The following is a 16,075-nucleotide window of genomic DNA, read 5'->3' as shown; positions in this document are numbered from 1 at the left end:
TTAAATGGGCAGCCATTTACCAAAAATACCACGCAATGAGGCCTGGACTGTACTTTCCCCTAAAAGGTTCACTTAAAAAAAAAAAAAAAAAAAAAAGGTACCATCATAGGGGCTATGAAGCAGGTTCAGGTCTTTTGAGAGACCGCCCATTGTGGTCCACATACTCAACACGTCAACGTGGACGTGGCGTCCTTCCACGGCCACCTCTTCTCCCACTCGCCAACATAACTGGCTGCACACCAGACTGTAACCAAGGAGTGGGATGTTTCCGCCAGCACAACACCAATTAACACAAAATACTAAACACACTGTATACAATCACTTGGTAGGAACCAGCAAACAATCCACTCACTTGATAAGAACCAGTGCAAGGCAACACCATTCACTCCTCATCCCCGTTGTGTCAGAAATAGAACGTGCGGCACAGTGTGGGGGTGGAGAGGGGCGTGAAAAGGAAGAACAGGGAGGAAAAAAAAAAACGTTCCACAGAAATGTGTGAGCCTCCTCTACAGAGAAGTCATTATGAGCTCTCCTGCTCCTCCACATGAAGTCTAACTATCCATCCGATGTAATTTATTCATGTCCCTTCTTTCACAGCGTATACCCTGCCGCAGGCTCGAATGACACACCTGGAGAATGAACCACGAAAGGTTACAAACTGATTATTCAATCACTTACTATGAGACAACAAGCCATATGCTCTGCATCTGCCTGCATGACAAGAATGGAAATGTGAGCTGTGAAAATATTTAGAAGCTGAAATGCACTAAGGTGTGATGTATTGAGGTGTGATGAGCGGAATGTCTGCTCCTGTGTGCGCGGTGTGTGTCATTACTTGCTGGTTTTCGATATCCGTGTGTGTGTGTGTGTTTGTGACGGTGGACGTGTGTATGTGGAGGAGCTGGAATGGGGAGGGGGTTGGGCGGAGGAGAGAGGGAGGGATGGTGAGGTTCGGTAACAGAGGTTGGAGGGGTTACGGTGTCCATGCAGAAGACAGATATCTGAGATTTGAGCCAGGAGTAATGGCCTCCTCCAGCGCAGTCCCGCCTCAAGCTCTCCACAGTCTGCTGAACGAGAACAGCCATTTCTTAAACTCGCTTCAGCCAGACGATTCATTGCTGCAACACAACTCTCACCATTTTCTCTTGCACAGTTCGTATGGCTCTTAAAATGTGATTCCTGGAACACCTCACCGCCTGCAGTGCAAACAACATGAAGGTGGGAGGAGTTTATGTTTTCACCGCTCTCTTTTCGTCCGTTGATTAGGGAGGCGTGAAGTATTTGCTTAAAAATTGGCATATGACTCATGCTTCTTCCACAGAATGGTTGATTATATGTTGATGGTGATGATGTAACTGTTGGATATCTGTCATTATATTGCACAATTAGTTTTTAAGCCCACATATGTTTGCTACATTCACGTGTGGATGGTCAAGGACAGGTTGGCTGCAGATAGGCATGGCACACTAATGCCATTTCTTTTTGTGAAATATGAAATTAACTAGTTTTATTGTGGCTGCAGCTTTGCAAAGTGAAGAACTGTGTGATAAACAATGTGCATGCAGTCCTTGGTCTGCCCAAGTCTCCTCTGGTCTTTAGAAAAGCTCAGTTGATAACTCTACCAAGGGACGGGGTTTTTGTGCAGTGAGGTCAGAACTCTCTTTGTATGCAATACAACCTTCAGGAGTAAGGATGAAAGATGCTGGAACCGTTTCACAAGTTCAGTTTAAACAGTTTCAAAAATAATTGGAAAGTGATAAAGAAATAGTTCATCTCAGAATGAGAACTCCCTCATTTAAGTCTCATTGCCATGTTAAAAGAAAATACCACTCGGCATCCAGCAATTCTCCTTCCTTACGATTCCAGGTTGCTCTTTTTGGAACTAATTCAAAATACAAAGAGGTTTTCAATACACACGCTACTTCAGTAGCCCATACATGTACATAGTAGTTTCTTGGATTGGTTTTCCAGTGTCAGTTTATCTTTTGCAACATCTTAGAGCCTGAAGAAGTGCTTCTGGTCTTTTTCCTGTAATGAATTATATTTTCTTTTCTTTCTCACAGGGGGTCCGATGGATTACACGAACCCCCTGGGGTCCAGCGTTGTACATTTCCATGTTTGTCAAGCCCTGAACCATCGGAGGTTACAGTAGACTTCTAGAGGACAGCAGAGCTCACACATGTTGAGCTATTAGAGTAAATCACAGCCTTTGCACAGGGAGACTGCGGTGATTGACAGATGGGTGCCTAAAGGGCAAATGATTGGTTTCCGGGGTTTTTTGGTCTGCCCTCCTGACACTTTCTCTCCCATGGGTAAACTAAATGAAAACACACTTCCTGTTTCACTGGGCACTGAAGTGTTGTTACTCTTGACATTCCTGGCCCCCCTCATAACTACACAGGCGGCATGTTGACTGGGTTGAAGCACTCAGTTGTTTTTTGACAAGGTGACCCGATGAGCGGCAGCGTGTGCGACGCTTTCACATCGCCGATTAAGTGGAACTTGACCTAAAATCAACAGATCACTGCCAATTACGTGGTCTGACGTGTGGAAAAGCTGGATGCTGGCTCTCCATAACGTCAAGATATTCAAGCCCGATTAGATTTAATAACAGAAGAGTCAATGCAGAGATCCATTACAGGCACATTTAGTCAATTACAAAAAGGTAAGAAAACATAATTGTAACCTAATAACAAAATATCTGTCTCTATAGAAATGTGAAACCCTTGCTGTGGCTGCCGTTCCAGCTGTCTAAATTCATCAGACTTAGTTTTCTCATTTCTCTGGATGAGGGAGTGTGAAGTAAAGATCTTTACGTTTCCTCGCTTTCTTCTCAGTAAAGCCAGTGGACTTAATCATGGCAGCAGGGCCTCTTCCCCGCAGAGCGTCAATGACTCGTTACCCATGATAACACGGCAGGACCCCGGCTGACTGAGGAGATGCCTGAATTAAAAACCTGCTTCCATGGAAACAGGCTCAGCAGCTCACAGTGCTGCATCACCTCTGAACTCTTGCCTTTCTCCCAGGGCTGTGACAAGTGCTCTGAAGTGGAGCTGGAGATGGCAAGCATGGGAGAAGAAAAGAGAGAGGAACAATAAAACTGCATTCTTTCACAAGGAGATTTAAGTCAATTTTATGAGCCTGCCACATGTTCGTGAGTATGAAAAGAGGGTATTGTTACTTCTGTAGAGGCCCTTAAGATGGTGATGAAAGAGCTTCATGGCAGTATTAAAAGAGAATGATCAGTGTTGAGCTGAGGGAAAGTTTCCCCATCTTTACCTTGCCTCTATCTAAGGCAAGCGCTCAGCATGAGAGCCCACGTAATACAGAAACCAAGCTTTTCCTGCCAAATCACTCCTTCTCCCTTCCGTCCAATAATAGTCTCAATGGTTACATTTTCCCTCTGTTTTTGATTAAGTACACATCAAATATTCATGGCAATGGAAATGTGTAACAATGACTTTTAGGGGGCCTGGTGAGTGTCTAATGTATTCAGACCATACAAGACGCTCATGACTGAATCCTTGTGCTATTTCAGAAACCTCACTCGCAGTATTTCAGTCCTTTGAGGCCAAAGTTCCATTGGTAATGGCCGCAAGGAGAGCCAAAATAAATGCCGGCTGCTTGTTTTCTTTGTGTGTGTGTCTGTGTGTGTGTTTGTGTGTGTGTTCCACAACTCCGGGACTATCTGGACACTAGAAAATCAATGTATGAAGTTTGAATAACTTGTCAAAAATAAGGGCCAGGATACCCTAAAAATGAACTGTGAATGTGAAAACCTCTGAGATGTCAGATAATAACTGTTTTTTATATTCCGTTATGAAAAGTTGCTGTATCATCACAGGAGCAAGCCTGATTATTCAGCATAATGTGGGATTTTCGGGGCAACAGCCGCTGCAGGAAGCCAACAAAGACTCAAAACCACTTAAATCGAGTAACAGAACGTCCTTACTGTGGTAAACCATCGTGAAAACCTATAATGTAAATCATCTGTAAAGTGGGAAGTCAAAGAGGGAACACAAGACTGACACTGGATCACATCAAATAGCGCAATTCCACTTTGTAATCCGAGATCAAAACTAATTGTGAACGACTTACTTTGATTGTCGGGAACGTGGGCTTTGCAGCTCTGAGAATGATTCTGTGTGGGCGAGTTACTTTGTAACTCTTCATCTAAAACAGCTGCAACAATGTGGCATCATAGCTGATCTCAACTGAATCATTAAAACTTAAGTAAAAGTGTCAGCGCTTGCAACCATTTAACTATTATAATGTCAGTTAGCAGGAAAAACAAACTTGTGTAACGCAATGTGTTTGAACCTAAATGACACATTTTCCTCATAAAAGATCCTTTATTCTAGTTTCTAAAGAGGAAGCAATACATCAACAGTGAATGTTTTTTCTGCCAGAAGGTCAGCCACACTCACACTGTTCACTCCATAGAATAGATGAAGAGACTGTCAGTGCTCAGTTGAGTTGTTGGCAGCATGGTACCATGTTAGCCGGGCACACAGACGCGTTAATGTGCTTGCTGGTGCCTCGACATGTGAACATCCATGTGGAAAAGCAGGGATGTGACAGTTCATGCACAGTCAGTACAATGCCTTTTTGTGTGTGTGTGTGTGTGTGTGTGTGTGCCACACAGCACAATGGCCACCACATACAGTCCACATGATTTAACAAAAGTGCTCTAAGAGTTTGGGTTTTATGGCTCAGTCGGGGCCTGCCATTCCTCCAGATTTTTCCTCGCAAGGCAAAGCCGTGTGAAGGAAGCCCGGAGCGAACTGACAGCCCACTGGAGGCCTGACAGCAACCCACCGGATCCAACCCCGACAACCCGCAACAGCTCCTCTCCCTCTGCCTTCAGCCTCTCTCATCCCCTCTATATTATTTTTTTGTCTTAGAGTGGGTGAAATATGACAGATCCTTCCTTCAAAACGGCTGCTACACATTTCTGCAGATTTCATATGTAACCACAGACTTAGCCCATCTGCTTTTTTTTCCCGAGGCTTTTTCTCCAGGCCTGAAAAACACAGATGAAAAAGCAGCATTTGGTTTTGTCCCTTTTCCCACTGAAGCAGCTGTGTTTGACTTTGGGAAAAAAGAAGAGGGAGAAAAACAACTTGTGGAACGGAACTGTTGTCTTTTTTTGTACCCATGAGGTAAGTGTGAGTAATTAAAAGGAGTTGGAAAAGGGCCTCGGTACACACACAAAATCCAACTTGATCATAGAAGGAAAAGTAAACAATCACTGCTCTTAGTCAGAATACAGAAAATGATGCATTTTCCTTCTTTTTCCTTTTCTTTCTTATAGGAGAAAGAGGTGAACTGCCTGCTACAAATGCCGTCATCATATCCTATATTTTGACCTCATCATATAAAACTTTAACCTGTCCCTGTAGAATTTAACAACCCATTATTTTTCCACTTGTTTGTCGTACAAGGCTGATTCTACTGGATCGCACAAACACACACACATACACACACATACTTTTACCCAGACTGTATACACTGCAAATGTTGGCAAGCCTCTTATTTACCCGTCATTGAAAATCGAGGTTGCCACAGCAACTCTATATCTCATAAAGCATAGATGTGTCATGATTGGACCCCAGCTGAGTCTTTAATCGCCGCGCAGAGCCAATCCAGGATTGACAGAGAGACCTCAGACAGGCAGCAAAATCACCAGTGCTGTATGGCTGTTACAGCAACACGATCAGACCCAAGCCTGGATTGTATACTGAGAGTCTGCGGAGTGCCAGGCCCAAACTTTTGGTCCATTTAGCCTGTCAGCACTTTGAGCGGGGATAAATGCTGTGCAGTTCCACTCACTTAACTCGGCTTTTCCTGGTCAATCACAAGCCTTTACAGAGTTCAGGCCCAACACCCCCCCAAAAAAAAAAAAAAACACACCAAAGCCCTCCCCCCCTCTCCCTCACCCATCCAGCCACTCTTTCATCCTCTATTTATGTTCCTGCAATCACAACTGAACCTTTTCAAATGCAGCGGTAACAGCGCTCTACTGTAGGTAGAGAGGGAGCAGGGAGGTGATATTAGCTGAGCTAAGGTGACACACATGGTTTTTATTCTTTTTTTTCCCCCACTGCAGATAATTACAATTTTTTTTCTCCTGGGACCAAATTGCAGTGACCGGCCGAAATACCCAAACAGCTTAAATAGCCCAGGCAGTGGTGGAAAAATGTCCTTATCTGAGCGCCGGACCATGTCAGATTTATTCAGTGTTATTATATTACAACTTCTGAAATGAGCAGAGTTTCAAACTGAGGGACATTCTGCTATCAACAGAGTTGTATGTGTCATGAAAGAACAGAACCGTTGACTGGTGTTATCAAAGCATGTAATACATGCTAATAAATACATATAGGAATATAAAATGATGGGGGAGTTGGACATTTAACCCGTTATATAGAAAAAAAAGAAAGGGGAAAAAAAGAATCACACCAAAAAATAATGTCGACATTTCAGCTGAAACTAAAATCTGGCAGTGAAGCTCTTCCCATGAAGCTCTTTTCAGAGCAGCCAGTTTATTGGATTTGAGTTGAGACAACTGCCTGCATTTCTAAGGTGAACATAACGTATAATTGCATATTAGAACTTATCTTTAACAACTACAATTCAATGAGTGCCAAACCTTCAGCACTTTTAAAAAGCACATGAAGTGTGCACATAGATAGTTTTACAGTATTGGTGCTGTCATGGATGTGTGATGTATTGATGTTATATATGAACGAGTGAGACCTTGAATGTGCAAATTGATTGATGCCCTTGTGTGCAGTGTATCTGTGTGCAGTGTGCGGTGTCTTCCTTACACTGATTTTTGCTGAACTGTAGTGTATTGTGAGCTATGGGCTGTCGTTTATTACCACTGATCTTTTCCTTTAGGACACTCAGCCTGTACATTCTGGCAGGGGGACAGGCAATGGAAATCAGCGTTGCGGCTGGAATTGGGTGCATTTACATTTTAATTTTAAGTGTTCATCAATGTACATTGACCCTCTTGAGCGAATAAAAACTTGAAACTTGAAACAGTGGCCCAATGAAATGTGTTTTGAACCTTACCTCAGCTGCTGGGATGCCTTCAGGTGGGCGACATTGGAGCAACACTTCCTGTTCGAGTGACACTTCCTTTCCAAGAGGCTCCTGGTCAAACGTTTTCCTCAGGTCTAGAATAAAAAGAAACACGTTGTGTATCAATATTTACTTATATCTCACAGACAGGTCAATGTGAGGGCAATTTTAAAGCTACGTTTAATATGAAATACTGATTCAATCAATAATATAGGATTGGTATCCTAACAATAAATCTTCAGAAGAAAAAAGGCAGGGTAACTCATATATAATAATTGCCACTGTGAAAAGAAAGCACTACACAACAGTGTGTGTTTGAATGTTAGAAACAGCAACTGAGATTTGTGCTTTCTTTCTATCTCCGTCTCTCCTTCAGCGAACAGATAAACCTCCCTGAAGTAGATGTAGAGAAGATAGATAGAAGGGGATCCCTCACCCGCCAATGAAAAACTAATATTTTCCTGGAGTGAGAGTCCTGACGGAGTAGTGCGAGGGAGGGATAGTGGAACTGACAGGGCAGGATTACTGAAGGTGTCATGCTACACTGGAACCCAAAGCCCATTAGACATATATCATAACCTGCTGCACAGACTGAGACAGGAGCGGTGGACATCATATACAACAACAGAGGGGAAGGGAGAGAAGAGGGCTTAATGGGGAGTTACAGCACCATTTGGGAACGTTGGAGTCACTGAAGCCGCAAATCTACAATCAAACCTCCAAACTCCACTGATACCATTTCCACAGTCTTTGAAATATTCTTGGCAAAAAAAGAGTCACGCAAACAAAGGCAAACATGGCAAAAGAGCGAGCGAGACCAAGCTGAAAAGGATATCTGTGCGATGACTTCAAACTGAGAGGCTATAAAAAAAGCTCAGACCTTGAAAGGATCAACGAAGCGGGAAACATACATGTTAAAAAAGCTCTAATAAAACTGCAAAAAAGCCGCCACAGTAAGATTGACTTTGAGTGTTGGGAGTCTGTGTTTACTTTACTTTTAATATCCAAGCGTGTGATACCAAGACATCTTCAGCTCCTAACCGTGTCCATGGAAACAAACAAATGACCCTGGTTCAATCTGTGGAAACTTTATGGCAAGTCTTATACACAGACGGCTATTATTACAGTAATGGTAACGGACTGCTTTTACACCACGGGTCATCATTCAGCCGCTGAAACGCTGATGGCAGGGGTGGGGGGTACCGTGCAAAGTGCCACCTGCCCATCAGGACTATCTAACCACTCATACTCATTCACACGCCGCGGGAACAGCCTGCGGGGGCAAATCGGATTGAAGTGTCTCGCACGAGGACACATCGACACGGACTAGCGGAGCTGGGGATCGAACGGCCGATCCTTTGATTGAAGGGTGACCCTGCGCTCCCGCTGAGCGGGGTCTCCCACTGACATTGTGTGCTAGAATTTAAAAAAAATATACATGTATTATAATATATCTCCAGAAGATACCTCTGCAATAGCACATTGGGAATGGGTTTATATGTGAGATGAGTGTCGATTGAAAGCACCTTCAGATGTGCAGCGACACATGGCGGTATGTGTACTTCAAAAGTTGAAGCAGACTGCGCATAATATGTGTAATACTTCTGAATACAATATACATGTAATGGGCTACAGTACCCACGTCTATAAACGTGAAGAGCTGCTGTTAAATGTGTGGGGGGATTGAGATATGTGTGTGAATGGACATAGTAAAGACAGAGTTTTCTCGCAATAGACTTTTTATATTCATCACTATGTTGAAATATAAAGAAGGCGCCCCTAAAACATGATCAAAATAGAGGTTACATTCACAGATTGCATCACTTGCTTTCTTTCTGTTCAACAGCTATTACACGAGGACACATTATACTTGAATAGAGACATTTTACTGTTCAGCTAACGGTTCCACTTTCCCTGCAGGAGAAACTAGATTCTGTTCGCATTACAGAATAATGATCAGACTACACCTGGAGGCCCCGAATAATACATATAGTCACTTTAAGGTTCATTTTTTATTTGAAAAAAATGAACTTTAAAATAACAAATGCAATCCTTGTCCCAACTCCACCTGTTAGTATGCATGACTTCAGGGGAATAATAACCTTAACTCCACAATTTCAATGCATTATAAAAGCTGAAAGCGTGAGTTGTTGAATTGAAGGCAATTTCTGTAAAAGTCTGGTATGAAATTAAAAGAAGGATGACTGGAGGGGTATATTGTGGGAAGTATAAAGCTTTATGGAATTTGATCCAAGGAGCAACAGTTTGTTTTTATTAAGATGGAAAGGTAAAGAAAGGAAAAGAGGCAGCACAGCTCCGTCTCAAAGGGGCACTGCTGTTTGAAGTGCTGAGAGTCATTCTGCTGTTGCTCTGATGTCAGAACTACAATGTAGAGATGAACGCTGGTTCAAACTGCCTGCACAAGATAAAAGAAGATGTTGTCACAGTATGACAGGTAAGGAGAAGCAGGAGGCACACTGTCTCCTACACAGGAACACACTTAATGCTATGCAGTATATATGCTGTGCAACCAAAGCCAATAAATACAATATGAACTCTCCATAAACCTACTGGAGAGAATACCAGTCTGGCTGCTCGCTCTGCAGCATTAGCGGGGTGGCCCATAATGCTTAGCAGTCGTACTGGAGGTGGTGTCCGTGCATTGGGCCAAAGATGTTTTAAATTAGAAATATAGTGTGTTTATAATGAGAAGAAGTGCATACTTAATAACCTCTTTAAACCTAAGCAATCAAAACAAAAATGCTTTGTTGCCAAATAATAAACTTGTTTGGATCGTGACATTTCTGTCTTTAGTATCAAACCGGAGTCTGTTCCTCCCACAACAACCACCAATTATTGTACAGAACATAAACATCACAGAATAGCCTAACTGTAATTATTTGAATGACTTGCATTGGCCAGCGTTTATAAGTATGTGATATATTCCTTCTTTTTAGTTTTGTTTTATGCGCTTGTTGTAGCAGATCAACTACAGCTTGTTTAACCACAATTAAACCCCCAGTGCTTGTTTTGTTAATTTCATCATCCTTTGCAAACCTTTGACATTCCTCTTAATGAAACACAGTAAGCATAGCATGCGAGTGATAATTTTGCGCTGCATATTTTATTGGATGTGGGTTTTAAATTATGCTCCCCCTCCAGAGTCTCTCCTCACTCCTCGTAACCCTGAACAATACTGTGGGACACAGAAGGGTGTGGGGCAGCTATGTCGACATTCCTGTGGGAGTCCCACTGTTCCTTCCTTGGCCGATAAACACTTCCAGCCTCCCTCGGCCTCAGAAAGATACACATGTGACAACGTTATCTTAAGAAGAGACAGTATGTTTGGCTACTTGTCATGTGAAATTACACTTCGGGAACTTCCTCGCTCTAATCATAAGGTTCTGATGCAGACAGTTAGCAGTGACCAGAAACACTCGACTTGTCCTTGTAAAATTATAAAGCTACAAACAAGAAAATCATGTTGCAGCTTTCTCAGTAAACTTTACCCTTCGACAATCTTTTGAAAGGCATTTCAGTTGATTTGATTCATTTATTTAATTTGGTTCTATGCACTGCTTTTATTGCCTCTCTTTGGCAAGCAATCACTGCTCCCCAACGATGGAGGCCAATCAAAATGGTTTTGTGGAGGTCACAAGAAGAAAACGCAATCACGGGGAATTCACACATTCTCCCTACAACAGGCACACAATATCTCTGACAATACTTTTCGCCCGACGCAGCCTTTTTGAAAGTCTGCGAGTCAGTCCTCCAACACAACAACCTCTTAACTTGCCGACGCTGGCGCTGACTCACTGTCTGATTAAACAGTATATGTTTAGATGATGGGAGAGGAGAGGAAAACAAGCCCAGTTTCCATTAGCCTAACAGGATCGAGTCTGACTCTGAAGAAGCCTGCCTGAAGAGAGAGCACAGTAGAGGAGCTAATCCATTCAGCAGAAGCTAATAAGAGGGGAAGAGGGGTCCATTGTGATTTGAGGGATAGGTTAGTGCTGGAAGGCTGCTCATCATGGGTGATTATAGGAGGTGGAGCAGCGGGAGTGGACTCAGCGGGGGAGACTGAGAGGCATGATTCTGATTCACCAGGCAAGTATAACAGCGACAAGCAGTAATGAGAAGAGCTACCGGTGTTTGAAAAAGAGGGAATACACTGAACTCAAAGACCAACTGTACAGAAAACCAGGGGACATCATGAGAGAGAGAGAGATGCAGAGAAAGAAAATGAGAATTAGGAGAGATGAAAATGGAGAGAGACAGATAAATGACTGCAAACTGCCTCTAAATCACCTGAAACCCATGGATTGCGACTCCGTACTGTGCTGCTCTGCTAAACTGTAAAGTGAAAATGAAATCATTCTAACAGTAGGTTGCCAGCTACAGTGATATCCCTATCGAGCAGTGAGACCAAAACATTTGACGCAGACAACAATAAGCTCCGCGAGTAGGTGTTGCATCTTGTGTCTGTTTGCCACATGTCAGTCACAGCGAAGTGACAATTGAAGTGACTTCGTCAGGATTTGAAAGTGCGCAGCGGGATCAAGCTGATACTACAAAAGAAGTCCCTTCAGGTGGAATTTTGACAATAATGTGGAAGCAGTCGTGTTATGTAATATGTGATGTGTTGCAGTAGCATTGCCTTACTGTCACAACTCAAACTACTCTTACATCTCTGCTTTCCTCACCATGTCTTCTGGGGTTTCATTACTTTTCAGAATTTGATTGGCATATCCTTTTGGGAAAGTAATAAAAAAAACAACAAGCCCAAACTTTACAGGCAACAGAATGTTTCTCTTTACTTGGAAACGATTTGTGTTGTACATTTCAGTAGAAGGACCAACACAAATGCAGAGAACAAATGAGGACCACCTACAGAAAAAAAAGAGGTAACACTGGTATAAACAAGTGCCGGTGCCTCTTTACAGTGTATACACTGATGAAGCTCTCTCTATCCTCTGTACTGGTTTATACTGTACACAAGGAAAGAGAATCAGATGTCGGCTTTTTACCAACTCAAGTTCAAAGGGACACTTAAGTCCCATGTTAGTAAGACCTTTTTCCACTGCTTCAATCTCCAGAATCTGTAAGTCTGTCATGATACACAAGTCAGTCTTTGAGACGCAGTTCCTCGGCAGACGAGACATTTTGTTTGGAGAAGAGTACAAAGATTAGAGAGAAGATAAATACTGAATAATAGGATGAAGAGAGGGGAGGATACTCACAAGCGATGCGGACGTGGGCTTTGCGGCTCTTGGTGGTCCCTGCAGAGCTCCAGGCAACACACTGACACCAGAAGTCCTCGGGCCCAAACAACTCCTCCACCTGCTGCCGCGTGATCTCGATGCTGGCCTCTCTCACTACCAGTCCTGTGAGGAAAGACAGAAAGGATTGAAAGAGGAAAGGGTGGGGGTACATATTAGCACTGATCAACGAAGAACAACCAGCTCCAATGAACTGAAAGCGACCCAAATTGATCAGTTTATGTCATATGCACTTCCTTGTAATCACGAATCAGTCAAATTGAAATCAGTCACATCACATGCTTTGACACTGGCTGTTTGTGTCAGTCTGGCCCCGATTCCAGAGCCAGAGAGCTGAGCTGTTTGGGTCCGGGCCCTGTGGGGGAGGATTCCCGGCGTCATGGCTACCACAATCCTGTTTGCTAACTCCTCTGATTACTGCTCATCTGGGTGCCAGGACCCAAACAAACAAATCATCCTCAAAACAAATGCCTCTACCCACAGCTGCCCCTCCAGAGCGGATTAAGCTGCTGCCGCAGTGTGTGTATGTCGACCATGCATAGGAATTGTGTGTATGTATAAATGAATGGGTTATGTGGCGCACGAGCGTTTACTGAAGCTACTGATACTTCACATGCAATGTTATGCCTTATTGCAGATCAGTCCATCATCCGGTTTTGATGTAATGAGATATTTGTGAGGACAATGGTGGTCTTTGGGAAAAGAAAGACATGTTCTATATTAACTCACTAAAAATATTAGGAGACAATGCATACTTTGATGTATAGTTTCTGAACCCATCATAAGACGAATTGACACAATAAAAAGGAAAATGATTGTATGTGTTGATGCATGTTTTGTGGTCAGGGGACAACATGTAGATGTTTTACAAGAACATGCTGAGAGCATGCTGTGAATAGCCAATGCCACCTCGTCATCATAGTGCTGCTCTGTTACGTATAAATGTGGAGGATTTTCAGCCCACTGGAAAAAGTTAAGTTGATGTCATTTTCCTGGAACTGTCACGCTGATGTACCTAGTCAGCAATAATGTGAAAGTGGATCGTGGCATTCAAATTATGTCCTGTTGAAGAGCCTTTTGTGTGCTTTGGAAACATTCTCTATACAATTACCACCAGAAAGGATGCATCTACACTTTTTTTTTGGTCCACCATAAATCAGATGGTGTCATCAGAATTAAAAACCACTATTCCCCACTGTGTAGTTACCCTGTTTTGGAGATGACGAGGTCTGTGGCTGTGTTTCATTGTTCGCTGACATTATGACAGAAACTGGGAGTCTTCTGTTGCAGTTGTTGCACATCCAATAGGGAGCTTGTTGAATATGCACACTGTTTTCTTTGTTGACCATATATTGCCAATTCTTTTCACAAAATTGCTACTGTCTGGAATCTTTGAGTCAATGTCTCGAGACTCACAACCATGACCAAACGCTTTACATGAACAGCGATGTGTACATCTTATTATTGTTACAGATATTGTATTTTTGCACATTTTAATGGCTTAAGTTAATTAAAACACAAAAAAACATTTATATAGTTTCTCAAACATCCACAAACTCTCTGTCCTAGTGCACATCCTTGCCTGCTAATTCAAAAACAACGGGGAGGCGGATGTCTCTTGGGGGACACAAATTAAAGGGCTGCTCAGAGTGCATACCAAATCAAACGGGGCCGTTGCAGAATGAATGATGTGGCCGTGTTTTCGAAAGGCTAGCTTAGTAGGCTACTAAACTGTAGCTTGTTCAAACAAAGGTGTCATGTTTTAGATAGTGATAGTGAAACAACTATGGGCATCCTTCCGGTGTTAGAGCTAGTGAGCCAACTTAGCTAACTGTCTAGGTTGGTAGGTGAAATATTATCATGATGTAGGTTACTACAGTAACTTTAACGGCTGTGTGATAAGCTAAGCTACTATACGAGGGCTGGGCCTTTTTTTTTTGCAGTGATAGCAGCTAATGCAATGAATGACTCATGGTTTGGGTGTGTCTGCCTTTTAGCACATGAACATTAAACCAACCTGTGTTTTTAACTGTAATGTAATAACATCTGTAATGGTCTAATTGCTATCAAATTAAACTATTGCTCCTCCAGTATATTTAATAAGTCACCATTCACATAGTGTTTTTTTTTAACTGAGCTTACCCATGAGATGGTGTGTGGTTGATGTGACTTCATTAACATGCGCTGCCTTGTGTCACAAATCAGTGACTCATGGTGCCCCGATGTTCATTCAATCAGTAACCCAATCTTTGCCTGAAATCTCATTCATTATTTTGTGATTCACTGTGCTACCTGCTGAGCTAGACATGAAATGGACCTGTTTGAGACACACTGTGAACCTTAGTCAGTAATCTAATATTGGGAAAAAAATGGTGTAGTTTAATTTTTGAAAGCTTACTCATAATGTAATAAATGTATCAAGACAAATCTGGCTATAATCTGTTGGCCAATTTCTACTTTTTACATTGATGGTTTGATGCAGAAACATGAAAACTGTGATGCTCTTTTAATTTCCCAAACAGGGCAGTCAGTTTATTGTGCCAGTAAAAGGTCCACATCACAAAGCATACAAATGTTTATAACTGCTATTATAGATATCTCTACAATGGAATACGAAACTCATTGAATACGTATTGATAAAGCAAAGTATTTCCACAGAAGATCGACAATATCTTAGCAGTCAATAGATTTGTTTTGGTCTTTTTATGCATATTTTTAAATGACCATGACCCCACCTTTATTCTCCTCTTCTGGATGCACACAATTTGTACAAAGGTTCAGGATCTGTTATATGGTTCAAGTAGGGTTACACTGCATGTGTCTACATTTCTGGTTGAATGCAAAGACACCGGGTGGCTGAAAAAATTAAGATGCCATTTTACTTCAGGTTCAGTGCATTCACACAGCCTCCTTGTTCTGGCACACACACACCAGGCAGAGTGACATCCCACACACCAGCTTAGCTCTCATGTAAAATTTACACAGTGTGCCGACAGGCAGGAGAACAGCCGCGTCTGTTGTGTGCACATTTGCCGCTGCGTGTATGTGTCCACGTGCATGTATGAGTCCAAGGGCGTGTGTCTGTGGTTGTCTGTACTGTAAGTCAATGTGTCTGAGAGGATGTGGATTGTTAGTTTGAGAACGCCGCGGATGGATGTGATGGATGTTAGAACATCACACACACACACACGCACATAGTCGGAGAGGCAAAATCAATACAGTGGAAGCAATACGAAGATATGAATTCTCCAAGGGTGTAAAACACGCGCCAGAATCAGTTAATTTTTTCCCGTCTGTGTGTCTGAAGGAGGTTCTTCTATAGCGGGTAATTATCTGTTTGATGTTGGAACAAGCCCTCTGCACCGTAAGATAGCCTCAAGCGACGATGACGACCAGCTATAAGTCTACTTTAAGAGTAATTCACGACTTCATTCAAGCAGGAGTAAAGTCCTCCTGACGTTTTGCACTTGAAACACATCACAAGCATCACTTTAGCAGATGAGCGGTGGTCTGATCTGGGCCTGCTGACCTCATCCAGTGACTTCATGTGTTTGCTCAGCTAGGAGCTCTCAGTAGACTGTATAGCATTACAAAGATAACAACAAAACAGACACACACACACACAGACTTTGACTCAATTGGCCATCAAGAGGGGCACGCTAGCATGGCCCATGTCAGGACCAGCGTTGAGGGGCTACTTCACACAT

The 16,075-nt window shown here is 42.7% G+C and overlaps 1 protein-coding gene across 3 annotated transcripts in view; it reads right to left on the bottom strand.

The window, feature by feature from the left end:
* unc5cb (unc-5 netrin receptor Cb) overlaps positions 1-16,075 on the bottom strand; it is a 103,323-nt gene that overhangs the window by 27,109 nt on the left and 60,139 nt on the right. For all 3 annotated transcript variants that reach the window (XM_068573865.1, XM_068573866.1, XM_068573867.1), the window contains exons 3-4: positions 12,330-12,473; positions 7,081-7,184 (exon numbers count right to left, since the gene is read on the bottom strand). In XM_068573865.1, the coding sequence (XP_068429966.1) occupies positions 7,081-7,184; positions 12,330-12,473 (248 nt within the window). The remainder of the gene's footprint in view (positions 1-7,080; positions 7,185-12,329; positions 12,474-16,075) is intronic.

The sequence above is a fragment of the Clinocottus analis genome, unplaced genomic scaffold, assembly GCF_023055335.1.
Source record: "Clinocottus analis isolate CAN_PGR_092001 unplaced genomic scaffold, fCliAna1.0.p SCAF_13, whole genome shotgun sequence".
Taxonomy (NCBI): domain Eukaryota; kingdom Metazoa; phylum Chordata; class Actinopteri; order Perciformes; family Cottidae; genus Clinocottus; species Clinocottus analis.
The sequence above is the reverse complement of the archived record's forward strand: the minus strand, read 5'-3'. Positions and strand labels throughout refer to the sequence as shown.